This window comes from Pan paniscus, chromosome 14, assembly GCF_029289425.2.
Source record: "Pan paniscus chromosome 14, NHGRI_mPanPan1-v2.0_pri, whole genome shotgun sequence".
Lineage (NCBI taxonomy): Eukaryota > Metazoa > Chordata > Mammalia > Primates > Hominidae > Pan > Pan paniscus.
The window spans coordinates 44,828,987-44,856,975 of NC_073263.2; the positions used below are offsets into that span (position 1 = coordinate 44,828,987).

At 46.4% G+C, this 27,989-nt stretch overlaps 1 protein-coding gene, 1 long non-coding RNA gene and 1 other non-coding gene across 4 annotated transcripts in view; 1 reads left to right on the plus strand and 2 right to left on the minus strand.

The window, feature by feature from the left end:
- LOC134728837 (uncharacterized) lies at window positions 1-27,809 on the plus strand. Its single transcript, XR_010109688.1, has 3 exons — window positions 1-2,870; window positions 8,213-8,284; window positions 13,327-27,809. It is a non-coding gene; the product is annotated as an uncharacterized LOC134728837 (long non-coding RNA).
- Window positions 26,917-27,050, minus strand: LOC112439453 (small nucleolar RNA SNORA31). Its single transcript, XR_003027730.1, has one exon. It is a non-coding gene; the product is annotated as a small nucleolar RNA SNORA31 (small nucleolar RNA).
- Window positions 27,776-27,989, minus strand: part of TPT1 (tumor protein, translationally-controlled 1) — a 4,010-nt gene continuing 3,796 nt past the window's right edge. For both annotated transcript variants that reach the window (XM_003807670.5, XM_034936671.2), the window contains one exon: window positions 27,776-27,987. In XM_003807670.5, the coding sequence (XP_003807718.1) occupies window positions 27,985-27,987 (3 nt within the window). In that variant the 3' untranslated portion in view covers window positions 27,776-27,984. The remainder of the gene's footprint in view (window positions 27,988-27,989) is intronic.

The following is a 27,989-nucleotide window of genomic DNA, read 5'->3' on the forward strand; positions in this document are numbered from 1 at the left end:
GATTCAGTGACTCACAGTAAACAAGGTGAAAGAGATTCAGATGTGGATTTGAAATAAAAGGGAGTCCCCGTATTGAGAATTTTTAACCTTTAGAACATATGACAAAGCTCTGTCGATTAGGTAGGGCTGATTTCACTCACTGTTCTCCTCTGTGAATGTACACATCCCCCTCATCCATACCGCTCTATGCACTAGGCTGTAATTATACTATTCCAGGGATTGTCATTGTGCACTATCATTATAAAAATGCTGAGGGTGGGAGACAAACTGAGAGCTGGGAGACGGGTCTTCCTACAAAGCAGCCCCAAACCCAACTGAAAACAAGGTCAAGACTTCGAATCCAACAGTGAGCATTAGCCTAGCCATCTTCCAGTTCATACCAGTGGAACGGAAGTTATCAGTCCTGTGTTTCCAAAATGCTTTCCAGCAACAGGACCTCCAGGTGTTGAAACCATGCTGGGCTGAGTGCCAGCCTTTTGAACTGCAAATTACCCTGGGGTTCTGTGGGAAGCAAACTTGGGCGCCCTCTGGTGACCTTCTGATGAACTACACCACCCAAACATTAACAATTATTTTATAAACAGGTTAGTCATCTATGAGTTAAATTACTAAAGTCCCTTTTCTGTACATACACAGTAGATGCAGCAGCTGGGAGTATGATTTCCGAAAAGAAAAACTGTACCTACATACTTTTTTTTTAGCCAGTTGCAGATATTTTTCTTTTTTTTCTTTTTTATTTATTGGATTAATTTTTTTATAGAGATGGGGGTCTCCCTTTGTTGCCCAGGCTGGTCTCGAACTTCTGGGCTCAAGCGATCCTCCCAGCTTGGCTTCCCAAAGTGCTGGGATTATAGGCTTGAGCCACTGCCCCTGGCCCGGATGTTTTTCATTCCTTTTTTTTTTTTTTGAGACGGAGTCTCGCTCTGTTGCCCAGGCTGGAGTGCAGTGGCTGGATCTCAGCTCACTGCAAGCTCCGCCTCTCAGGTTCATGCCATTCTCCTGCCTCAGCCCCCCGAGTAGCTGGGACTACAGGCGCCCGCCACCGCACCCGGCTAATTTTTTTGTATTTTTAGTAGAGACGGGGTTTCACCGTGTTAGCCAGGATGGTCTCGATCTCCTGACCTTGTGATCCGCCCGCCTCGGCCTCCCAAAGTGCTGGGATTACAGGCGTGAGCCACTGCGCCCGGCCAATTTTTCATTCTTTACCGCATTTATTTTATCTATACCTTAGCAGGGTGCAACTAATGGGTTATGGTTATTGATTGATTGTACAAATTTTAATAGAACCCTTACAATTTCATCAGTCTAATTATGGGAAGCCTTGGAGAAGTGGCTGCAAGTTAAATTTCACTTGAGAGCTAGAATACCAATGCTTGACTCAACTCCTGTTTTCATGTTTGCTGGTTTCAGAAGCCCCTGAGGCAAGATTTCAGGTAGGAACTATCAGTTGTTTACCCTCCCCACCTAGCACCCACTATTTCATCATCTTCCCTGCCTTTGTCTGTCTTTTGGGTAGGAGAGGGCAGTCACAGGGCAAAGTATTCACAAGAAGATACAAAAGGGTGGCTGCAGATGCATACATGAAGAACTTTAAATGAAGACAATCTGTGATGATGCACCTGTGTTTTGCACATTACGTACTTAACTGCTGAAAGAATACGTTCATAGTAAACACATGCTAACCACTCTGGCCATGTCAGAATGCCTACACAATAATAACCGCATCAGACTTAATGTACCAACAGCCCCACTTCCATCCCCAACGGAATGCTTGGTATCTTTCTGCAAAGGAAAATTTGGAAGCAAGACTGCCTCTCTTTCCACTTAGCTAGCAGGAATTTCAATAATGAGATGCGGCAGCATCCATTGACTTTGTACCACCTGTCTTTTATTGTAAGTGTTCACCCTAACGGTTTTTATTAACGCTTTGGCTTCCGTCGCTAAGCAACGTGCCACGTTGGGGCTCTTCGCCAGACTACACCTGTACAAATGTCAGCCTCATTCTCCTGGCTCTGAAGGAAACGTGACCGTTCCCCAAACATGCTCTTTATGGTTGCTTCCTCCTGTTCTTTTTCTCCTTCCCTGAACCGCTCCCAATAGAGACAGGTTGGCGCTTCAGTGCATCTCAGAGCCTCTGGCGCCCGGGCGCCCCCTCCCGGCGACACCTCCCGGCTGTGAGCGCGCGGGAAGAGGCCAGAGGCAGGGCCTCTCAGCTGCTCGGACTGCAAACCACAAAGCGTCTCTTTTTTTTTTTTTGAGGGGCGGAGGTGGTCATTTTTATGTTCCCTGGGCAAAGCGAGCAGCCGTTTGGCTTATAAAATAGCAACGACTGCAGTGGCCCACACTGTCATCACGAAATGCCGCCTCTTGTCATGGTCCCCGGAAAACAGGGTTGAGGAGGAGGAGGAGGAGGAGGAGGAAATGGATAATGCCGATGAGTTACTTTTTTTTTTTTTTTAATTTGGGTATGTTCGAGTACATTCTGGTCTGAATGGCGGTGGAGGAGAAGGTAGAAAGGAGGCGTCTGCCGAGCAGCATCCGCGCGGAGCGAGCTGCGGTCCTCGGGACCCCGCAGCAGGAGCCACGAGCCCGCCCCGGCGTCCGAGCCCTGCAGGCGAGGCCAGGCTGGGCGCGGAGGGACCCCAGCGCCCGGGGAGCGCTCGCTGTCTTTGAGTTCCTGCTGCCAGAGCCCGGCCTCCTCTGCTCTCCGCAGCCTCGCAGAGAGGGCGCAGGGGCGAGTCCTGGGCGGGCAGGGCAGCCGCGCCCGCCAGAGAGACAAAGGCCAGGGGGTCTCTGGCCGCAGCACTTTCCAGCGCCGCCCGGTCCTCACACAGAAAACTCTTCTACCTCTGCGGGTGCGGCTCTAAACGGTAATGTTTGCATTTTCTCTAGGGTGATCCGCAGAGGGGGCCAAGCCATAAGTCCCCTCCAAAAGTCTATATGTGTTCATCGCATGTTTACCAGAAGATTTGACACTACACCAAAAAGCACACAGATAAACACCTTAGAAGTATCACCGTAAAAACGGTTATCTTTCCAGCCAAAAGTCTTGAAATGTGTGGCTCCTAGCGGCAAGCAGCAATGGGATAGTCGCCAGGGGCCTTTTACCCTGTTTAGAAGGTTGGGGGAGGCTGAAGAACATCGCCTGCAGGCCTGGTGGGGTGGCTGACGCCTGTAATCCCAACGCTTTGGGAGGCTGTGGCGGCAGATCACTTGAGGTCAGGAGTTCAAGACCAGCCTGGCCAACATGGTGAAACCCCCATCTCTACTAAATAAATAAATAAATAAATAAATAAATAAGGCCGGGTGCGGTGGCTCACGCCTGTAATCCCAGCACTTTGGGAGGCCGAGACCGGCAGATCACGAGGTCAAGAGATCGAGACCATCCTGGCCAACATGGTGAAACCCTGTCTCTACTGAATATACACGGCCTCCCAAAGTGCTGGGATTACAGGCGTGAGCCATGGCGCCCGGCCTTCTTTTTCATTTTTGAGACAGAGTCTCATTCTTTCTCCCAGGCTGGAGTGCAGTGGCATGATCTTGGCTCACTGCAGCCTCCGCCTTCCGGTTTCAAGCGATTCCCTGCCTGAGTCTCCTGAGTAGCTGCGATTACAGGCGGGTGCCACCGTGCCCTGCTTATATTTTATTTTTTTTTATGTTATGTTATGTTATGTTATGTTATGTTATGTTAATTTTTTGAGATGGAGTTTCTCTCGGTCGCCCAGGCTGGAGTGCAGTGGCGGGATTCGGCTCACTGCAACTTCTGCCTCCTAGGCTCAAGCAATTCTCCTGCCTCAGCCTCCCGAGTAGCTGGGACTACCGCTACACCACGCCCGGCTAATTTCTGTATTTTAGTAGAGACGGGGTTTCACCATGTTGGCCAGGATGGTCTCGATCTCTTGACCTCGTGATCTGCTGGCCTCAGCCTCCCAAAGTGCTGGGATTACAGGCGTGAGCCACCGCACCCGGCCTTATTTATTTATTTATTTATTTATTTTTTTAGTAGAGATGGGGGTTTCACCATGTTGGCCAGGCTGGTCTTGAACTCCTGACCTCAAGTGATCTGCCGCCTCAGCCTCCCAAAGCGTTGGGATTACAGGCATGAACCACCCCACCCGGCCATACCCAGAGTTTCTTATTTTCAGATGAAACATTTTGCTTGATGCCAACATTCTTGTTAGATGTTTTTGTTTGTTTTTTGTTTTTAAGACAGGGTCTTACTTTGTCACCCAGGCTGGGGTGCAGTGGCATGATCTCGCCTCACTACAACATCTGTCTCCCAGGTTCAAGCGATTCTCCCACCGCAGCCTCCCTAGTAGTTGGGACTACAGGTGATGACCTCCATGCCCGGCTTTTGTTTGTTTGTTTGTTTGTTTTGTATTTTTGGTAGAGATGAGGTTTCACCATGTTGCCTACCAAAGTTCTGGGATTACAGGTGTGAGCCACCATGCCTGGTCTTGTTAGGTTTTAAAGCCCATATTGTTTTCTGATCTGATTTTTTGTTTTGTGCTTTATAAAGCAAATATTTATGAAGTATCCACAATGAAGTACCCACAAAATGTGTTCTTGAAGTGAAAGCTAAAATAGAGCCCTTGTCCCTGCTTTCATGGTCCTTCTGTTCTAATGGATGTCATTCTGATGGGGGCTACGGTAACAGCAAGTCAGGGTCTCACCCATCAGAAGGTAATGGTATGTCAGTCGGGAGGCGGGATAGAGTGTCGGGCACTGCTATTTAGATGGTTGGTTAGGAAAGCCCTCTCTGATAAGAGAGCAGAGACCCTAAGAAATGAGAGTGTAGGCTGGGCGCAGTGGCTCACGTCTGTAATCCCAGCACTTTGGGAGGCCGAGGCAGGTGGATCATGAGGTCAGGAGTTCGAGACCAGCCTGGCCAGCACGGTGAAACCCCACCTCTACTAAAAATACAAAAAAAAAAAAAAAAAAAAAATATTAGCCAGGCGTGGTGGCACATGCCTGTAGTCCCAGCTACCTGGGAGTCTGAGGCAGGAGAATGGCTTGAACCTAGGAGGCAGAGGTTGCAGTGAGCCGAGGTTGTGCCATTGCACTCCAGCCTGGTGGACAGAGCAAGACTCCATCTCAAAAAAAAGAAAAAAGAAAAAGAAATGAGAGTGTAAGCCACATGGGACTCCAAGGGCAGAGCGAGCATAAGGTCAGGAGTTGGGGGGGATGTTTGAGGGGCACTGGGGAGGCCTGAGCGACTGGAGCTGAGTGAGGGAGAGGGGACGTGCCAGATGTGTGCTACAGAAAAAATTACTCATGGCCGGGTGTGGTGGCTCACGCCAGCACTTTGGGAGGCCAAGGTGGGCAGATCACTTGAGGTCAGGTGTTCGAGACCAGCCTGGCCAACATGGCGAAACCCCGTCTCTACTAAAAACACAAAAATTAGCTGGGTGTAGTGTCATACGTCTGTAATCCCAGCTACTCAGGAGGCCGAGGCAGAAGAATCGCTTGAATCTGGGAGGCAGAGGAATCAGTGAGCCAAGATCACGCCACCGCACTCCAGCCTGGGCGACAGAGGAAGATTCCATCTCAAAAAGAAGGAAAGGAAAGGAGAGGAGAGGGGAGGGGAGGGGAGGGGAGGGGAGGGTCACTACTGACACTTGTTAAAGTGGAATGGCAGACTTTATTCAGGGGACCGTCACCATACATATAAGGACTGTTCCCCAGTGGGGGAGAGATTGGGCTCAACTCCAAATCAGCAAGAAAAGGTGGATCGTGCAGCCAGGGGGTGGGGCCCAGGTTTTCTTTTTTTTAATTTTTTTTGAGACGGAGTCTTACTCTGTCGCCCAGGCTGGAGTGTAGTGGCACGATCTTGGCTCACTGCAACCTCGCCTCCCAGGTTCAAGCAATTCTCAGCCTCCCAAGTAGCTGGGATTACAGGTGTGCGCCACCACGCCCACCTAATTTTTATGTTTTTAGTAGAGACGAGGTTTCACCATGTTGGCCAGCTTGGTCTCGAACTCCTCGCCTCAAGTGATCCACCTGTCTCGGCCTCCCAAAGTGCTGGGATTACAGGCATGAGCCACCGCGCCCAGCCCCAGGGCCCAGGCTTTCTAGGGCCTAAACTGATACCATTTGTGAGGCCCTGGTTAAGGAAATGAATATAAAATAATGAATCCAAAATGAGGTCCGAGAATGAATATTTAAAGGCGCCCTTAACCTAGGGTCCACAGTCCCCTGTAGCTGGGAGGTGGGTGCGCCTTTGGGCCAGGGCATGTGCACTCCTTTGTGCCAGTCTCTCCCCAGCTGCTTGGCCTGTCAGCACCTGTTGCTGTTTCAAATTTGCAGCCCTGCAGCCCATCCAGCCTGAGTGTGGCCTGCTGAACTCTGGCCAAAGTGCCTTTAAATGAAGGTTGTCCAGCCTTGACTGAGATTAGAGTAGACAGATAGATTAACCCAAATAGTTAATCTGCCAAAAATGTCCATCTTAATTTAAGTTGGAATATTACATGAAAAAAAAGTTGGAATATTACGTGAAAATGTAACATAAAGGCCAGGTGCCATGACTCACGCCTGTAATCCCAGCTCTTTGGGAGGCCGAGTCAGGAGGATCACTTGAGGTCAGGAGTTCCAGAGCAGCCTGGCCAACATGGTGAAACCCCGTCTCTACTAAAAATGCAAAAAACTAGCCGGGCATGGCAGCATGTGTCTGTAGTCCCAGGTACTTGAGAGGCTGAGGCAGGAGAATCACTTGAACCCGGGAAGCAGAGGTTGAGATCGCGCCACTGCCCTCCAGAAAAAGAAAGAAAGAAAGAAAGAAAATGTAACATAAGGTGCTAAGTACATAGAAAGAACAATAGAATCAGAGCTCTTTGGGGGGAGTGATGGATTCTGACAGAGGAAGAGGAGGAAGAGGGGGAGGAGGAGAGAGGAAGAGGGGGAGGAGGGGGAGGAGGGGGAGGAAAAAGTGGGAGAAAGGAGGAGGAGGAGGAGGAGGAAGCTCTCACAAAGGAAGCAGCATTTATCTGGATTGGTAAACATAAGCAGGCTCTGCCAGGTCGAGGATGGCAGAGGGGTCATTGCAGGAGGCAAAATGGCACCGGCAGCAAGGGGTTGGGTGCAGAGAAGTGGAGGGTATGTTGGGGCTGCAGGGGTCTCGGAGGGAGAAGCTGGAGAGGTGGGCTGAAGGGTGAAAGGCGGGGCTGCGGAAGGCAGGCATTTCAGTGAAGCTGCTGGAAACCATCACAGACTAAAATGTTAATGATTAATCATTTGTTACTATATTAACCCACTGCGAGGGCTAACAGTTTTTCAAAAGGCCCTCTGGAGCCCGGAAGACTTGGCTGAGGGGCAGTCTGTTTTATTTTTTTAATTTTAACTTTTCTAATTATGGAAAATTTCAAGAATAACCTGTGTACCCGTCCTCCTGCTTCAGTATTATCAACCAGAGCCCATTTGGTTTCAACTATCTCACCACTCACTTCTCCCTTGCTATATTATTTTAAAACAAATCTCAAGAGATAATGTTCTCTAAAAGATTAAGACTTCAGAGCAGAAGAAATAACTATTGGGTACAAGGCTTAGTACCTGCGTGATGAAATAATCTATACAACGAAGCCCTGTGACACGAGTTTACTTATATAACAAAACTGCACGTGGACCCCCAAACCTAAAATAAAAGTAAAAAAAAAGAAACTAAAGGTAAAAAAGACTAGAAAAAATAACCATAATATCATCAATGTCATAAATTTCTTTTTTTATAGTTTGCTTCAATCAGGATCAAATGTCAGAGGTCTTTGAACCAGAGCAACTCCATCTTGAATAGAGGCTGGGTAAAATAAGGCTAAGTCCTGCTGGGCCTCATTCCCAGGAGGTTAAGGCACTCTGAGTCACAGGATGAGCTAGGAGGTCAACACAAGATACAGGTCATAAAGACCTTGCTGATAAAACAGCTTGCAGTAAATAAGCCGGCCAAAACCCACCAAAACCAAGATGGTGATGAGAGTGACCCCTGGTCGTCCTCACTGCTACCCTCCCACCAGTGCCATGACAGTTACTAATGCCATGGCAGCATCAGGCAGTTACCCTATATAGTCTAAAAAGAGAAGGCATGAATAATCCACCCCTTGTTTAGCATGTCATCAGGAAATAACCATAAAAATGGGCAACCAGCAGCCCTTGGGCCTGCTCTATGGAGTAGCCATTCCTTATTCCTTTCCTTTCCTAATAAATTTACTTTCACTTTACTCTACAGACTGGCCCTGAATTCTTTCTTCCACAAGATCCACAAACCCTCTCTTGGAGTCTGGATTGGAACCCCTTTCCGGTAACACAAATAAGGTTTATACATTGCGATTGGTTGATCTTTTAAATCTCTTATTAATCTAGAATTTATCTCTTTCTTTTTTCTTTTGATTTATTTGTTAAAAAAAACAAAAACAAACTCAAGTTGTTTGTCCTTTAGAATTCCCCAGTCAGGGCTTCAGCAATGGCATCACTGTAGTGTCATATAATATGCCCTCTGTCCCTACAGTTGCCATAATTTGGTATACGGATGTCAATCAGCTTTAGGTTTGATCTTTTGACAAGGCCATTTCATAGTTGGTGGTGTGTTCTTCCATCAGGAAGTATGTAACAGATACTTGGTTGTCTCTCTTTTTGTGATATTAACAATCATTGATACTCAATACCCAGGTAGGAATGGATACGTAGGGCTGGGCCCTGGTGGCTCATGCCTGTAACCCTAACACTTTGGAAGGTCAGAGTGGGCAGATTGCATGAGCCCAGGAGTTTGAGACCAGCCTGGGCAACATGGTGAAACTCCATCTCTACAAAAAAATTAAAAAATTAGCTGGGCACGGTGAAGCATGCCTGTAGTCCCAGCTACTCAGGAGGCCAAAGTGAGAGAATTGCTTGAAGGTCAAGGGAAGGTCAAGGCTACAGTGAGCCATGATTGCACCACTGCACTACAGCCTGGGCAACAAAGCAAGACCCTGTGTCTAAAAAGAAGAAGAAAAAAAGAATGTACAGTTAATAATGGAATTTCAGGTGTGCAAGCAGGTCAATGGGGGGAGGGCTATTTTGGGGTACAGAGAATCAGATGATCTTGGCACCTTTAAAATAACACTTCACATCATATAAGGTAGACAAGTTCTTAGTCTTTTTTCATATACAGTTGGCCCGAGTGAGCTACTGTACCCATCTTTAGCTTTCTTCTCTGCAGTTCATTAACCCATTTCCTTTTCTCAAAAACCATATATGCTGACCCTTTCCAAACTTTATAAATTATATTCCTTTATTCAACAAACATTTATTGGCTGGGCGCAGTGGCTGTAATCCCAGCACTTTGGGAGGCCGAGGCAGGCAGATCACTTGAGGTCAGGAGTTCGAGATCAGCCTGGCCAACATGGTGAAACCCTGTCTCTACTAAAAATACAAAAATTAGCCAGGCATGGTGGCGCATGCCTGTAATCCCAGCTACTCGGGAGGCTGAGGCAGGAAAATCGCTTGAACCCGGGAGGCAGAGGTTGCAGTGAGCCGAGATCGCGCCACTGCTCTCCAGCATGGGCGACAGAGCGAGACTCCATCTTTAAAAAAAAAAAAAAAAGAAAAGAAAAGAAAAAGAAAACTGGAGGCCGGGTGCGGTGGCTCATGCCTGTAATCCTAGCACTTTGGGAGGCCGAGGTGACTGGATTGCCTAAGGTCAGGAGTTTGAGACCAGCCTGACCAACATGGTGAAATCCTGTCTCTACTAAAAATACAAAAACTAGCAGGGCGTGGTGGCAGGTGCCAGTAATCCTAGCTACTCAGGAGGCTGAGGCAGGAGAATCACTTGAACCCAGGAGGCAGAGGTTGCAGTGAGCTGAGATCGAGTCACTGCACTCCAGCCTGGGCAATGAGAGTGAAACTCCATCTCAAAAAAAGAAAAAAATAAAAAGAAAACTGGGCCTTCTGGTGATTTTTAAAAAGTAGGTTTGGGGCACATTGTGAAGGTTTTGCAAGTCAGGTCAGGCCAGGTACGGTGGCTCATGCCTGTAATCGCAGCACTTTGGGAGGCCAAGCGGGCAGATCACTTGAGGTCAGGAGTTTGAGACCAGCCTGTCCAACATAGTGAAACCCCATCTCTACTAAAGAAAAATACAGGCCAGGCATGGTGGCTCACGCCTGTAATCCCAGCACTTTGGGAGGCGGAGGTGGGTGGATCACCTGAGGTCAGGAGTTCAAGACCAGCCTGGCCAACATGGAGAAACCCGTCTCTACTAAGAATACAAAAATTAGCCCAGTGTGGTGGCAGGTGCCTGTAATCCCAGCTACTCAGGAGGCTGAGGCAGAAGAATTGCATGAACCCGGGAGGCAGAGGTTGCAACGAGCTGAGATCGCACCACTGCACTCCAGCCTGGGCAACAGAGTAAGACTCCATCTCAAAAAAAAAAAAAAAATTAGTTGGGTGTGGTGGTGCACACCTGTAATTCCAGCCACTCAGGAGGCTGAGGCATGCTTGAACCTTGGAGGCAGAGGTTGCAGTGAGCTGAGATCGCGCCACTGCACTCCAGCCTGGGTGACAGAGCGAGACTGTCAGAAAGAAAGAAAGAGAGAGAGAGAGGAGGGGAGGGGAGGGAGGGGAGGAAGGGGAGGAAGGAAGGGGAGGAAGGAAGGGAGGAAGGAAGGAAGGAAGGAAGGAAGGAAGGAAGGAAGGAAGGAAGGAAGGAAGGAAGGAGAAAGGAGAAAGAAAGGCCAAAAGTTTGCAAGGTTTTGAAAAGGGAAGTGTGAAAGTATTTGACTGCAAGTTCAGAACTCAAAACTATGTAATGTTCAGGCCAGTATCAACTAAAGCATAGTGACTCAACATGTGGTCCACAGTGTGGGACAGAGATTGAGAGCACACATTTAGAAACTGGGTGAGGTGGCTCACATCTGTAATCCCAGCACCCAGGAGGCAGCAGTCAGCTGAGATCAGGCCACTGCACTCCAGCCTGGGCAACAGAGCGAGACTCCATCTCAAAAAAAAAAGAAAGAAGGAAAGAGGGAAGGAACGAAGGAAGGAAGGGAGCTTTTCAGGCAATATGATAGAATAATTTTGTTTATTGAATCTAAAAATACAATGTAATAACAAAAAAAGTTATTTGGAATTGTATTTTGCATGTTTTTCTTTCCAACTTACATTTATAATAATTCATATTTATTATATTTTATGAAAGTTATCAGTCCAAACAGATTGCAAATTTAAAGAAAACCAGTCCTGAGACTGGGTGCGGTGGCTCACGCCTGTAATCCCAGCACTTTGGAAGGCCGAATCGGGTGGATCACTGAGGACAAGAGTTTGAGACCAGCCTGGACAACATGGAGAAACCCCGACTCTACTAAAAACATAAAAACACAAAAATTAGCCAGACGTTGTGGTGCATGCCTGTAATCCCAGCTACTCGGGAGGCTGAGGCAGGAGAATCGCTTGAACCTAGGAGGCAGTGGTTGTAGTGAGCCGAGATCACGCCACTGCACTCCAGCCTGGGTGACAGAACAAGACTCTGTCTCGAAAGAAATAAAGAAAGAAAAGAAAACCAGTCCTTTACCACAGATACTTTGGAAAGCACTGGACTAGAGTCAGAATAATGCAAGACAAGAGTTTTCTCTTATAGTTTAGGTTAGTTTATGGAGAGAGAGAGAGAGCACACTAAGTGTTGGCTGTTAAAAAGCTTGTAGTTTGCCCAGGGAGTGGAAGGGGTGTCAGCAGCCAGGATAAGCGAATTTAAAGTGGCAATTTAATGACATCACTATTGATTTCAGACTCCTGCAGTGTTCCCCAAACCTTGTACTATACTCAGATTAAAGTCTAGGCTGCTATTAAATAAATGAAGAACAAAATATTGGGGGGGGGGAAATTGAAGCTTTCTTCTTATGCTAACCTCCTGCTATAACCTGGCAGGACAGCTACTTTCCAATATTTTTATAAGTTATTTATATACAAGGGAAGTGTGTTGTAAAGAATTCTAGGAAAGAAAAGGGAAGTCTAATGTTACAAGACACTGCAGGGAAATGTCACCGTATAATAACTCCCATCTGGGTTGGGTGGCAGGGTTTGGGCTTACATGATGTTATGTAATAACACACACCCTCCTTCTGTGCCTTGCTGCCTCGCTATTACACTACACATGGTGCATGTGCAGGGCAGAACGCACCGGGCCCTATGGTGACAGTGCAGGATGCACCAAGAAATAGGAATGCAGACATATTCTCAAGACAAAAAGACAGGCTGGGTGCAGTGGCTCACGCCTGTAATCCTAGCACTTTGAGAGGCTGAGGCGGGCCTCAGAGTAGCTGAGACTACCACCACACTTGGCTAAGTTTTGTATTTTTAGTAGAGATGGCGTTTCACCATATTGGACAGGCTGGTCTTGAACTCTTGGCCTCAAGTGATCCGCTCACCTCGGCCTCCCAAAGTGTTGGGATTACAGGCCTGAGCCACCATGCCCAGCCAGTATTCTGATTTTCTTTAACCCCCGGAAGCTTCCATGTATTCGTTTCTCACAAAGCTTCTCAACATAACCTGTAGACTTTCAACACATACCCACATGCTAACAAGGTGGGTGTGATGGTTAATATTAGATGGCAGCTTGATTGTATTGAGGGATGCCTAGATAGCTGGTAAAGTATTGTTCTGGGTATGTCTGTGAGGGTGTTGCCAGAGGAGATCGACATTTGAGTCAGTGGAAAGGGAGAGGAAGATCCATCCTCAATGTAGGTGGGCACCATCCAGTTGGCTGCTAGTGGGGCTAGAGCAAAGCAGGTGGAAGAAGGTGGGCTAAGCTGGCTTTTGGAGTCCTCTGGCTTTCATCTTTCTTCTGTGCTGGATGCTTCTATCCATTTCTCCTGCCCTTGGACATCAGACTCCAGGTTCTTTGGCCTTTGCACTCTTGTACTTAGACCAGTGGTTTGCCAGGGCTCTTGGGCCTTTGGGTACAGACTGAAGGCTGCACTATTGGCTTTCCTGCCTTTGAGGCTTTTGGACTCGGACTGAGCCGCCAGTGGCTTCTTTCTTCCCCAGCTTGCAGATGGCTTATCACGGGACTTCGCTTTGTGACTGTGTGAGCCAATTCTCCCTAATAAACTCCCTTTCATATATCTATCCTATTAGCTCCGTCCCTCTGGAGAACCCTGACTAATACAGTGGGTTAACAAGGTGGTCGCTTCTCTTTTTTTTTGAGACGGAGTCTTGCTCTGTCCCCCAGGCTGGAGTGCAGTGGCGCGATCTCAGCTCACTGCAAGCTCCGCCTCCCAGGTTCACGCCATTCTCCTGCTTCAGCCTCCAGAGTAGCTGGGACTACAGGCGCCCGCCACCACGCCCATCTAATTTTGTTTTTGTATTTTTAGTAGAGACGGGGTTTCACTATGTTAGCCAGGATGGTCTCGATCTTCTGACCTCGTGATCCACCTGCCTCGGCCTCCCGAAGTGCTGGGATTACAGGCGTGAGCCACCGCGCCCAGCCTACTGGTCACTTCTCATTTAATTCATGAAACAGAAGCAGAGAGGTATTGGCACAGGCTGCAGTCAAGCATTAGCCTCCTGACGCCCTGGACATAAACTGGCTTCCTTGGTAAGCCTGATGTCTGTGTGATGCCCAGATTATGCTGAATTTCACCCTCAAGGAGTAGGTCTAGAAGACCCAACATCTGGCTGACAGTAAATCCAGAAAGTAAGAGCTGAGAAAATGAAAATACCAGAAACAAATTTTTTTTCAAAAAAGTTTCCAAGAAATGAAAAATGTGTTTTCAAGTTGAAATGCCTGACCAAGTATCCATCACAAGAAATTTTAAAAGACACCTACTAAGGCACAATATGATGAAATCTCAGGACCAGAAACAGAGATCTTAAAAGCTTCCAGAGACGAGAGAAAAAAAAAAAGCAAGTCACAAGCAAAGAATTGACGATTACAATAGCATCAGACTTCTCAACAGCAACACTGGAAGCTGGAAGACAAGGAAGCAAGGCCCTCAAAACTCTGTCTGATAAGTTTTCCTAATCTTGAATTCCATATTTAGTCAAATAATCAAGTGTAAGGAGAAAATAAGGATATTTTATACAAGCAATGTCTCAAAAAACAAAACAAAAAAGTAGCTTCTCAATAAACTGTTAGAGAGCTGTTTCACCAAGATGGAAAAAGGGGATATGGCATTCAGGTGAGTGAGAAATTGGCTCATATAACTATGGGTGCTAGGAAGTCTCATGATCTGGCATCTGCAAGCTAGAGACCCAGAAAAGCTGGTGGTGTAATTCAGTCCAAGCTCAACGGCCTGGGAACCAGGGTAGCTGGTGGTATAAATCCCATTCCAAGGGCAGGAAAAGACGAATGTCCCAGCTCAAGCAGGTGGGCAGGCAGCAATAGGAGTGAACTCCTCCTTCCTCTGTCTTTTTGTTCTGTTCAGGCCCTCAATGGATTAGATGATGCCCACTCACACTGGCCATCTACTCCACTGAGTCCACCACCAGAAATGCTCATCTCATCTGGAAACACCCTCACAGACACAACCAGAAACAATAGTTAATCTGGGCACCCCCTGGTGCCCAGATTTTCTGATGACACAGAAAATCAACCACCACAAGTACCTACCAAGCGTCAGGAGCTGTTTTAAACACTGAGGATACAGCAGCGAGCAAACCAAAATAGAGCAAAACCAAACCCTCTTGAAGCTTGCCTGGGATTGGGCTTGAGATTGATGACAAATAAGTAAGTAAAATACATAGTGTGTTACATGTAATAAGTGCCATGGAGAAAAAATAAATAAGAGGGTTGGGCAAACCATGATGGGAAGGTAGGTTTAAATGTGGTGGTCGGCTGTGCATGGTGGCTCACGCCTGTAATCCCACCACTTTGGGAGGCCGAGGCTGGCAGATCACCTGAGGTCAGGAGTTTAAGACCAGCCTGGCCAGCATGGTGAAACCCGTCTCTACTAGAAATACAAAAATTAGCTGAGTGGGCCGGGAGCGGTGGCTCACGTCTTTAATCTCAGCACTTTGGGAGGCCGAGGCGGGCGGATCACAAGGTCAGGAGTTCAAGACCAGCTTGGCCAACATGGTGAAACCCTGTCTCTACTAAAAATACAAAAATTAGCCAGGCATGGTGGCGGGCACCTGTAATCCCAGCTCAGAAAGCTGAGGCAGGAGAATCGCTTGAACCCGGGAGGCAGAGATTGCAGTGAGCCGAGATCGCACCACTGCACTCCAGCCTGGGTGACAGAGCGAGACTCTGTCTCAGAAAAAAAAAAAAAATTAGCTGAGTGTGGTGATGCGCACCTATAGTCTCAGCTACTCTGGAGGCTGAGGCACAAGAATCGCTTGAACCCAGAAGGCAGAGGTTGCAGTGAGCCGAGATCACGCCACTGCACTCCAGCCTGGGCGACAGAGCGAGACTCTGTCTCAAAAAATTAAATAAATAAATAAATACATGTGGTGGTCCGGGAGGCCTTTTTTTTTTTTTTTGAGACGGAGTCTCACTCTCTTTCCCAGGCTGGAGTACAGTGGCATGATCTTGGTTCACTGCAGCCTCTGCCTCCCAGTGATTCTCTGTGCCTCAGCCTCCCGAGTAGCTGGAACTACAGACACATGCACCATGCCCAGCAAATTTTTGTATTTTAGTAGAGAGCTGGTTTCACCATGTTTGCCAGGCTGGTCTCAAATTCCTGACCTCAAGTGATCCACCCGCTTTGGGCCTTCCAAAGTACTGGGATTACTGGCATGAGCCACTGTGCCTGGCCAGGAAGGCCTCTTGATATTGACAAGATAACATCTCAACAGAAACTTAAAGGTGGTCAGAGAGTGAGCTATGCAGCCATCTGGGAAGGGCATTTGGGCAGATGCAAAAGCTGTGAAGTGGAAGCATGCCTGGTTAGGGTTGCCAGGTAACATACAAGGTGCCCAATTAACTTGGAAACAGCAATAAGTTAAGAGGCTGCTGGAACAATCCAGTCAAGAGATGGTGGGGGCTTGGCTCAGAGTAGTAGCCATAGAGTTGGTGAAAAGTGAGCAGATTCTGAATATATTTTGAAGGCAGAGCCCACAGGATTTGCTAAGAAATTGGACATGGAATGTAAAAGAAATCTTAAAAATGAGTGCAAGGATTAGGCCTAAGCAACTGGAAATAGAAAGTTATTCATTTTATCAAGACAGTAAAGACTGGCTATAGGAGGAGTAAATTTTAGGGTGTTATCAAGAGCTTGGTTCTGATCATAGAAATGTTGGGTTGGTGGCTGGATACTTGGGTCTGGAACTCAAGGGAGAGAAGTGTTGGCTGGTGACAAAAATATGGGAGTCATTGTGGTTCTAATTATCAGAACCATTCCTGTCTTCTGAAACAGTTACCTACTACCAGAATTATGCTACATAAAGCCACCCCAAAACTTAGTGGCTTAAAACAACCACCATATGTTTAGCTTACGATTTTGGGGATCAGCAATTTAGGCTGAGTTTAATTAGCTGGGGAGTTCTGGTCTTGAGTCATTTGGGGTAGGCTTTCTCATGCCTCTGCTGTCAGCTGTCAGCGCAGCTGGCTGTTCTAGGATGGCCTTAGCTGGAATGATTCATCCCTGCTTCACCCAGTCTCTCATTTCCAGCAGCTAGTCCAGGATTGTGTTCCCAGTGGAGGCAGTGTTTGGAGAGAGAGGAGTGCTCAAGGCCCCTTGAAGCCTAGGCCTGGAACTGTCACATCAACACTTCTGTCACATTCTCACGGTCAAAGCAAGTCACAGGGCTGGTGGTGAAGGACGGGGAAGTAGATTTCCCCCTTGGTGGGAGCAGCTGCAAAGCCGCATTGCAAAAGGCAGAAATACAAGATTGTTTAGCCATCAGTGCAACCAGTTTATCACATGTCCCAAATCTGAAACATTTTCTTTTCTTTTTTTTTTTTTTTGAGACGGAATCTCGCTCTGTCGCCCAGGCTGGAGTGCAGTGGTGCGATCTCGGCTCACAGCAAGCTCCGCCTCCCAGGTTCACGCCATTCTCCTGCCTCAGCCTCCCAAGTAGCTGGGACTACAGACGCCTGCCACCACGCCCGGCTAATTTTTTGTATTTTTAGTAGAGACGGGGTTTCACCTTGTTGGCCAGGATGGTCTTAATCTCCTAACCTCGTGATCCACCCGCCTCGGCCTCCCAAAGTGCTGGGATTACAGGTGTGAGCCACCGTGCCGGCCAGTCTGAAACATTTTCAACCCGGCTATATTGAAGTTTGATGAACCATCTTTTCTCTCTTAAAAGAAATGTAGCCAGGCAGGTGGGGGGCTCACACCTGTCATCCTGGCACCTTGGGAGGCTGAGGTGAGTGGATCAAGACCAGCCTGGGCAACATGGCAAAACCCCATCTCTACAAAAAAATCCAAAAAAAAAAAAAATTAGCTGGGCCTGGTGGTGCACACTTGTAGTCCCAGTTACTTAGGGGGCTGAGGTGGGAGGATCACTTGAGTCCAGGAGGTCGAGGCTGCAGTGTGCCAAGATCGCACCACTGCACACCAGCCTGGGTAACAAAGTAAGACTCTGTCTAAAAAAAAAAAAAAAAAAAGTAAAAATAAATGTAGGCTGGGCACAGTGGCTCATGCCTATATTCCCAGCACTTTGGGAGACGAAGGCAGGAGGATCACTTGAGCCCTCAAGTTCGAGACTGGCCTGGGCAACATAGCAGACCTCATCTCTACTAAAAATAAAAAAACTAAGCAAGGCGTGGTGCAGCGCACCTCTAATACCAGCTGCTTGGGAGGCCGAGCGGGGAGGATCACTGGAGCCCAGGAGTTTCAGGCTGCAGTGAGCTGTAATTGTGCTACTGCCCTCCAGCCTGGGTAACAGAGCAAGGCTCTGTCTCAAAAAGAAGAAAAATAAAGAATCGGCCTGTGATTGGTCTAATAAGACAGGTAAAGTTGGTCTGATATTTGGCTTTAGTTAGAGCCAGAATCTCAAGGGGAGGGAGACAGGATTCAAGAATACTAGGATGGAGTGAATGTGAGAAAACAGAATGAGGGCCCAAGCCTGTAGAGAAGGAAAATACACTGCAACCCTATCATGCAGCCTCCAGACCACAAGGTTAAAGATTCCACCTGCCATCTTGTACTTTTATGCTGCCCACTGCTGCCACCAAGGGATACGTGAAAGACATTCCAGCGTGATCTTCGTCTTTGCCACATAACAATTCTATACAACTGTGTTCACAAATAAGTCATATCAGTGCCTCATAGCCCTGGTGGTAGTTAGGAAATCCTTCCTTTTTTTCTATCCTAAATCTCTATTTCTGTAGCACTCTAAGCCTGGATCTTCTTAGCTTCTCTCAGGAGGGAGAGGACAACACCCTTGGGTGTCTTCAGCATTCTCCAACTGCATAGGTGTTTGTTCTCCATAATGGCCTTGGGCACATTTTTCCTTCCTCCTCGCAGGCGGGTCACCTATTGAAAATGCTGCGGTGCTGTCATGTGGCATCCCCAGGGTGAGGCCAGAGCGACAGGATGTCATCCGCCTCTCACCCACCTCATGAGCATTTCCTCCAGAAACAGGCCAAGAGGAAAGGCCCGAACTTTCAAGACTAGGATCAACCCTGCAATGTTTGTTTGGGGGAAAAAAAAAAAAAAAAGAATATAGGCACACAAAGTTTCACGTGGTACAGGGAAGGTATGAGTTGCCCATTTTAAAGTGACATCAAACTGCTTGTCAACCCTGAAGAAGAATCTAGGGATAGATTAAAAAAAGTGTTTTTTTTTTTGAGACCTCTTCTCACTCTGTTGCCCAGACTGGAGTACAGTGGTGCAATCTGGGCTCACTGCAACCTCTGCCCCCTGGATTCAAGCAATTCTCTCACCGCAGTCCCCCAAGTGGCTGGGATTACAGGCACCTTCCACCACACCCAGCTAATTTTTGTATTTTTAGTAGAGACAAGAGTTTTACCATGTTGGTCAGGCTGGTCTCAAAGTCCTGACCTTGTGATCCGCCCACCTTGGCCTCCCAAAGTGTTGGGATTACAGGCGTGAGCCATTGCGCCCGGCCTAAAACATATTCTTTTTTTTTTTTTTTTTTTTTTGAGACGGAGTCTCACTCTGTCGCCCAGGCTGGAGTGCAGTGGCACGATCTTGGCTCACTGTAAGCTCCGCCTCCCGGGTTCACACCATTCTCCTGCCTCAGCCTCCCGAGTAGCTGGGACTACAGGCGCCCACCACCATGCCCGGCTAATTTTTTGTATTTTTAGTAGAGACAGGGTTTCACCGTGTTAGCCAGGATAGTCTCAATCTCCTGATCTTGTGATCCGCCCGCCTCGGCCTCCCAAAGTGCTGGGATTACAGGTGTGAGCCACTGCGCCTGACCCCTAAAACATATTCATGATGCAGTTTCCCAAGGCTACACAAAAGTCAGAGAATGTGAACAGGCATCCTGTATTTTGCACTGATTCAGAGTAGAGACCAGTATTGTAAGAATTTCTCATGGTAAAGGCACTCCTATGATAGCCTCTACTTACCAAATCAGCCGATGAGGTAAGTATGAGTTTCTGTTTTCTAGATGGAGATACTGAGGCTTAGAGAGGTTAAGATGCTGGAGTTCTCACAGCAAGTGCCAGGGCTTTTATTAGAACCCAGATTTCAAAATACCACCACTGCATAGTACTAATTCCACATGCCTTCTTCCAAAATGGAAAGAATGCCTTTTTTTCTTGTAAGTCTGCCAAATTGATGCAGACGCTTATCTTTTATTTGTTTTAGCCGAGCTAAAATAGAATGAAAAAAAAAAAAGAAAAGAAAAAGGAATTAGGAAGGAACATGTCTAAAGTACACATCGGATGCTGAGACATCTGGTATGCAAAGTGAGAAAAAGGTATCACAGTGTAAGTTCCTGCGTGTGAGTCCAAAATCCAACTGCACCAGTGTGTGGATGGGGCAGACCTGGTTTCAGCAGCAAGCATGAAGACAAGTTTTAGCTGGCAGAAATTCAAGACAAATCTCCTGTCTGATATTACCCAAAAGAAGCAAATGTCAGTTTAGGCTGCATTAAAATATTATTGCGTTGGCTGGGCGCAGTGGCTCACACCTGTAATCCCAGCACTTTGGGAGGCTGAGGGCAAGGAACATGAGGTCAGGATATCAAGACCATCCTGGCTAACACGGTAAAACCCCGTCTCTACTAAAAATACAAAAAATTAGCCGGGCGTGGTGGCAGGCGCCTGTAGTCCCAGCTACTCGGGAGGCTGAGGCAGGAGAATGGCGTGAACCTGGGAGGGGGAGCTTGCAGTGAGCCCAGATCACGCCACTGCACTCCAGCCTGGGCGACACAGCGAGATTCCGTCTCAAAAAAAAAAAAAAAACAAAAAAAAATTATTGCATTAACATACAATGTGGAAAATGAGGCCAAGCGATACCTGGGGAACTGCAGGGCCTTCACGCACTGTGGTTAAGAGGGACGGAAGTCAAGGGTGCTGAGCACTGGACAGGCGCATTAGATTCCTTTCCACTCTGGCGCTTTATATGTTGCTTTAGCAAGAGGGCAGTAACCACAAGCCAGCTGCCTGAGCTGTTTTCCTTTATCTCATGAGCTCATTTCCTTCCCATGCTTCCTGCTACAATAGTGGTTCCTCAATCCCCAGCAGGGAGCTGAAATCCCAGAAGGGTTTTTAAAATGCTGGATATTCTGGCTGGGCACGGTGGCTCATGCCTGTAATCCCAGCACTTTGGGAGGCTGAGGCGGGCAGATCACTTGAGGCCAGGAGTTCAAGACCAGCCTGGGCAACACGGCGAAACCGTGTCTACTAAAAATACAAAAATTAGCCAGGCGTGGTGGTGGGCACCTGTAATCCCAGCTACTCAGGAGACTGAGGCGGGAGAATCACTCGAACCCAGGAGGCAGAGGTTGTAGTGAGCCAAGATTGCACCACTGCACTCCAGCCTGGGTGACAGAGTGAGACTCTCTCTCAAAAAACCCGAAATATTAAATGCTGAATATTCTGTTTCAGTAGGTGTGGTGTAGACTCAGCACAGTGGCTGGCGCCTGTAATTATAACACTTTGGGAGGCTGAGTTGGGAGGATCTCTTGAGCATAGGAGTTTGAGACTACGGGGAATTATGATCACAGCACTTCACTTCAGCCTGGGCAACACAGTGAGACCCTGTCTCAAAGAAAGAAAGAAAGAAAGAAATTACTCTCATTCGAGAGGTACCCTCCATATACCCAGGGAAAATAAATATCCTCATCTCTGAAGACACAGAAACACAGAGAAGAATCTGAACAAACAGGCCTTGCTAAGTTCCCCCCAGTTTACCATTAGATCATCCGCTTTGTCTAATACTTTTGCACAACTGTTCACTCTTCATTAAACCAAAACAGAAAAATACACAAGCTCACCTGTTTCTTTGGGTCCTCATTTCCTTATGAAGGCTCCCATGTCACAGAAAACATTTAAAAAATGTGTACGCTGGCTGGGCATGGTGGCTCACACCTGTAATCCCAGACTTTGGGAGGCCGAGGCAGGCAGATCACGAGGTCAAGAGATAAAGACCGTCCTGGGCAACATGGTGAAACCTGTCTCTACTGAAAATACAAAAATTAGCTGGGCCTGGTGGTGCGTGCCTGTAGTTCCAGATACTCGGGAGGCTGAGGTGGGAGAATCACTTGAACCCGGGAGGTGGGGGTTGCCGTGAGCCGAGATCGTGCCACTGCACTCCAGCCTGGCGACAGAGCAAGACTGTCTCAAAAAATAAAAACAACAAAAAAATGTATGCTTTGCTTTTGTCGATTTGTCTTTTGTTATAAGGGCCTCAGTCATGAACTTAGCAATGGGTGTGGAAAGCAATTTTTCCTCCCCTACATGAAAATCTCTGCTGCTCTGACACTCACACCCAGTCCTCCTCCTCCTCCCTGGTCTATGGAACAGAGCAGAACAGGTTGCACATTACTTAACCAAATTTCAGAAGCTTAGTCACTTTTACTTTTAATAGATACCAGCAGTTGGTGTTACCATCATGCTGATATAATGGCAGTCACCAACGGTACTAACACACAGCCTGTGTTCCATCTGACAAAATCCACCACTGTGGATTGAATCCCTTCAAGCTAATACAATGGGAGAGGCTTAGGAAGGATGGGGTGCTAGGAACATAATGAAGAAAAGGTTACAGTGCATCATGCCCAAGATCTGTGTTTGCTTAGCTTCCAATTTTATCCTTGCCATCTGTTGATGCACATTCTTCCACCTCACTGAGGTAGTCAAAAGAGGTATTCATTTTTTCTTTCTAATTTCATGTGCAGTAATTTTCCTCTTTAACTGCCAGTTTCCACCTCCAGATTGAATACTAGTTTGGATGTTTGACTTACATGATGAATTGGTAGTTCTTAAGGATAACTCCCAAATTAATGTACTCAAGGAAAAGGAAATTACATGTATAGCTGTTTTGAATAGATGTCCAGAAAATACCAATTTTATACCAACTGCTTAGGGAACAGTAGAATAATTTGATAACCCTGTGCTCTAGATGAGGTCATGTGCAAGCCGCAATTGATAATAAACTAGGGCTTATCTGCTTCCTTTACATGTGGAGAACATCAGCAACTATACAAGTAGATTTTTTTTTCTATTTTTTATAGAGATGGGCTTTCACCATGTTGTCCAGACTGGTCTCAAACTCCTGAGCTCAAGTGCTCTGACCGCGTCAGCCTCCCAACGTGCTGGGATTATAGGTGTGAGTCACCACATCTGGCCAACAACTAGATTTCTAGTAACTAGGTGTGGTAGCTCATGCCTGTAATCCCAGCACTTTGGGAGGCAAAGGCAGGAGGATCACTGGCAAAGGCCAGGAGTTTGAGATTAGTTCCAGCAACATAGCAAGACCCTGACTTCCCCCGGCTCCCAAAAACAAAAAAAACAAAACAAAAAAAACCCAGAAACTCAGGACTAAATGGTAGCTAGTAGCTCTACTGTCCTATTATTAAAAACACTGTGTTATAACTCTTGACTAATAATTGTGGCTTGTGTCCCAGAGGGCCCCTCCAGTGAGTCCCTTGATGTCTCAATTTTCCTTTGTCTGTAGATTGTGACTCACACACAAAACAGCACTGCAGTGTTCTCCCCAGTTTGTGCTCCTTGCTCTACCTCTGGACTCAGAGAAGAGTGGAATGCATATATAAATGAATGGAGGAGAAAGTAATTGAGGGAAACATCATTGCACAAGTTACTTTGGCAAGAATCTTCCTCTAAACTCATATCTGATGTTTCTCTCATTGAATTGTATTGATTCCAGCTAAAGCCACATCCACTCCCAAAGGTTCTCATGGCCCAGCATATGGAGGAAACTTCAATGCCAACTTCCAGGCTCAATTATATGAAACTATGTGTAACTGCACAAATCTACAGGCTCTCAAAAAATAAACTGGAATGTTCTGGTAGTTAAAAATATGTCCCTACAGTAGTAAAATCTGTTTTGAACTGCTGACATGCACAGGGGCCTGATTTATCACTGCTGCATTGATTAAGGGCTAGACTTGGAGGATTTAAGTGAGGTAAATAGAAACTATCAGCACTATTATGATTTTTAACTTATCTGCAAGCTCCACGTTTAGAGTGTAGCTAATTGAGATGGCTAGCATAGCAGCCAACTTTTATTCAATGGAAGGTATGTGGCACCTTTCTCTTTCAAGAGACAAGACCTCCCTCTGTCACCAAGGCTGGAGTGCAGTATTGCAGCCATTAACTCGCTCCAAGCTCAAACTCCTGGGCTCAAGCGATTCTCCCTCCTCAGCCTCCCAAGTAGTTGGGATTACAGGTATGAGCCACTGCCTAGCTATGGCACCTTTTTCTTTACTTGCTTATGTTAAAAACACTTTAATCAACGCCTTTTCCTTTGGAATAATGAAATATTAAATGTTTCCAGAAACTTCAAGTTGCACTCACAGTTCTTATGGATAGTCTCTAGAAACACACGCTAATTGCCACAAAGCTGGAGCTCTTTAGTAGTGACCTACTAGTTGTAAATTACTGATCACTATACTAGTTGTAAATTAGTAAATCCTCCTGGTTTTAGTTCCATTTTACTGAGTATTCTGCTGCCAGCCAGTCATTCCACTCCACCTGTGTGCACACACATATAACCTTAAGGATGCTTTGTTATCAGTGTTCTCTCAAGTTGGTTGAGATTTATTGCTCGTCTTGCAATTTTACCATAATTATCACCAGTTTAGTTTGCAGTTAAGTTACTGACAATCCCTGCAGTTCAGAATGACAGAATTTACATCAACACAAATCTAGTGATTTAACTAGATTTTGAAACTCCTAATGATCCAAATGAGTAATTCACACCTATTACTGAAGCAGATGCACACATAATAAAAAACCATGTACCTGTATTGTATTTCATGCCTGCGACTGTTAGTCTCTTGAGTGCATTTTAATTAGACTTCCTTTCCCACTAGTGAAATCCAACAGTAGTCAAGTTTACCACTATCAGGCCTCATATTACTTAAGTACTTTGCAACAGGTAACCCTGTTGACTACTTCCTCCTTCCTAAAACTTTTTCCACCTGACCTCTGGGAGGCCCTCCCTTGGTTCTTACCTCAGGGGCAGTTCCTTCTTTTTTAAAATTTTTAAACTTTTTTCAGATAGTGTCTCACTGCCGCCCAGGCTGGAGTGCAGTGGTATGATCACAGCTCACTGCACCCTCAATCTCTCGGACTCAAGCCATCCTCTCAGCTCAGCCGCCTGAGTAGCTGGGACTACAGATGCCCAATTAATTTTTTTAGGTCTCCCTATGTTGCCCAGGCTGGTCTCAAACTCCTGACCTCAAGCGATCCTCCCCACTCAGCCTCCCAAATTCCTGGGGCTACAGGCATGAGCCATGGTTCCTGGCTAAATTTTAGAGATGGGGTCTCCCTGTGGTGCCCAGGCTGGCCTCAAACAATCCTACCTCAGCCTTCTGAGTACAAGTGCAGTGGGAGCACCTCTTAATTACCTTTGTTGGTTTCTCTTTGTCAACCAATCTCATGTTGGAATGCAGTCTATCCTCTCTCCAAATGACCTTATCCTGTATCATGGCTTTCAATGTCTATTGTTATCTTTCCACTCTCTATATAGTTCTCCAGCTTAGACTCCTCTGAAGAATCAGCATCTCAAACTTAACACATCCAAAACTAACAAAACTAAACTCGACTTCCCACCTCAGTGCCAACTTTCTTCCAAACGCTCAGACCAAAATACTTGTATCAACATTAAATCCATCCTCTCACCCACCAGCATATCCTGTTGTCTCTATCTTCATTTCCTACCACCTCAGTCTACTACCCTAGACTAAGCCACTATCATCTTTGCCTTAAAAACACATTATACACAATTATTCTATGCTTTTACCCTGCTACCTGGCAGCCAAAGTGATCCTTTAAAAATTTGAGTCATATCATGTAACTCCTCTGCTCAGAGCGCCTGTGGTTTCCTTGAGGTCTGGTCTTCCTTCCTTGCGCACTCCCACTGCTTTACAACCCTTCCTGTCTTCTTGGGTTAGCAAAGTGGCCACTTTTTTCCCAGAACACATCACACTCCAGACTAACTGCTGTTGTCTTGGCCTGGAATGGTTTGTCCTGATATCCACATGGCCTACTTCCACACCTTCATTTGTTTTCAAATGTCACATTATAAGGACCTTCCTAGAAAAGTCCTCTTGCTCCACTCAGTTGTTCTCCACACATTAACAAACCCTAGGGCCCACAGGCTACTAAAGCATGCCTTTGTTAAACTTAGCATCAAAAACAAAATGTTATGAGCTTTCTGATGTTCACATCCTTATTCTTGCCCAAAACGTCTTGACCCTAGGAATAACGAGAAAAAGATATAAAATGAGACAGTCTTCAAAGTCTGAGAAGATTCTACCTGGAATCTTCAAAGGTTTACCATGAGGTAAACAGCTGGGGTTCATCACTTCTGACTTAAATAGACATGATAAAATGCTATGTCCCAACCTTGATTGGATCTGGATGTTGGGAAAACAGCTAAGAGCACTGAAAGGACAACTGGGGAAATACCTCTTCTGCAGAACTGAAAATCTTCAAAACAAGTTGGAGCAGTGGAGCCCACAAAGTCTCTGAATTGCTACTTGTCTGTTTCAGGCTTCCAAGGCTAGTTCACCAATTAGCTTCCATCTCTCACCTCAAGGCCCTCTTCACTATCCTGGTTTCCCCAGCTTTGACCACTGCCTGAAAATTCCCTTCCTGCTATCATTTCAGAGGACAAAAGGCCCTGTAGATGAGACTCACACTTTTCATTACAATGTCAAATCAGAACGCTAAGCCAGGTGCAATGCCTCACACCTGTAATCCCAACACTGTAGAAGGCCAAAGCTTGAGATCACTTGAGGCCTGAGTTTTCAGACCAGCCTGGGCCACATGGCATGACCCCATCCCTACAAAAAAACTATCAGAATGCTTAAAATTGCTATTAAGTTCCCAATACGTATTAAGGTTTGTTTCCAATCACGGGGTGCTGGGGGTTAACATGATTAGTATCTGCCTCAGGTTTTGGACACTATGGACAGTCTGGAATTTGACACTAGGGCAAACTCCAGATTGCTCAAACCACTACATTCACATGTTCAAGCAGACCAGAGTCACTGGCCTGCTTTTAATCTTTCTTTTACAAGTGTAATCAACCAGGTAAGGCTGGTAGACTATTTCCCAAAACTCACGTTTTGAAAATTCCCCTCCCAGGCTGGGCCTGCACTTTGGGAGGCTGAGGTGGGCAGATCTCCTTGAGCCCAGGAGTTGAGACCACCCTGGGCAACTAAGCGATACTCGGTCTCTACAAAAATTAGCTGGGCATAGGGGTGCATGCCTGCAGTCCCAGCAACTAGTGAGGCTGAGGTGGGAAAATGGCTTGAGCACAGGATGCAGAGAATGCAGTGAGTTGCTTGTGCCACTGCACTACAAGCCTGGGTGACCGACCTGCCTCAAAAACTCTTCCCGCTTTTTTTCCTCCTGTATTCCTCTATTCAATCTCAGCTGCCACAATTAGACAGACGGAAAGCGCAAGGACATGTTCTTCTTGCATCTGTGGTGGAAACCTTAGCAGCAGATAGCAACTGCTCCAGGTCTGTCAAATAGATGCATTTTCTTATTCAGACACCCCATCTTTTCAGATACAATATAGAGAACATTTTTACCCCTTTGCCCACCAGCCAGCCCACATTCTGTGTACCTTCATCTTTTATATCAGGGGCTGGCAAACTTGCAGGCTCTAGTCTGTTAGACACAACTCTGCTCATGCACTGACAACAGCCACAGTCAATCCATAAATGAATAAGCATAGCCACGTTCCAATAAAACCGGACTCGAACTTAAATTCCATATCCCACAAGGTATTCTTTTCCCCTCAACCATTTAAAAAGGCAACCAACCACCTTAAAGTGTACAAAACAGGTGGTCGGATAGGCTAGTTTGCCAGTCCCTGTTCTAGTTACCAGGGAGTTTAACATTCATCCCAAAAGACTTCGCTCTCTTTATGTGAAATAAGCTGAGACAAAGTTGCTTCCACTGAATGAGTCTCTCTTTATTCTCTTGGTAATCTCTTCCAGTTAACTACTTCCGTTGTAGGTGATGAAATGGGTAAGGCTCCACACTTCAGATGTTGGCACTGCTATGAGCATGGTCTTTCCCTTTATTGCAACTCAAAATCAGAACCTTTGATTCTTTTTTATATTCCAGTCCCAGAAGTAGTCTCCACTGTAGAAGTTAATTGATGAGTAGTAGCCTACAATCAGGCTCTAGCTTCTCCAGGAACACTACAGGATCAATTTAGTTTAAATATGCATTAAACTAAAAGGCATTCTCTCAAATGAGTTTAAATGCATTTTATTTTTAGACAACCTACATGACATGTTTTTCTTAAAAACAATGCCTCCACTCCAAATAAATCACAGTCAAAATAAATGAAGAGCTCAAGATGACATCAGTCCCATTTGTCTTAAGTCCTGGTGTTGTGTGGATGACAAGCAGAAGCCAGTTATGATGACAGGTGATAGATCCAAAATAATTGCCAAATTTGTTACT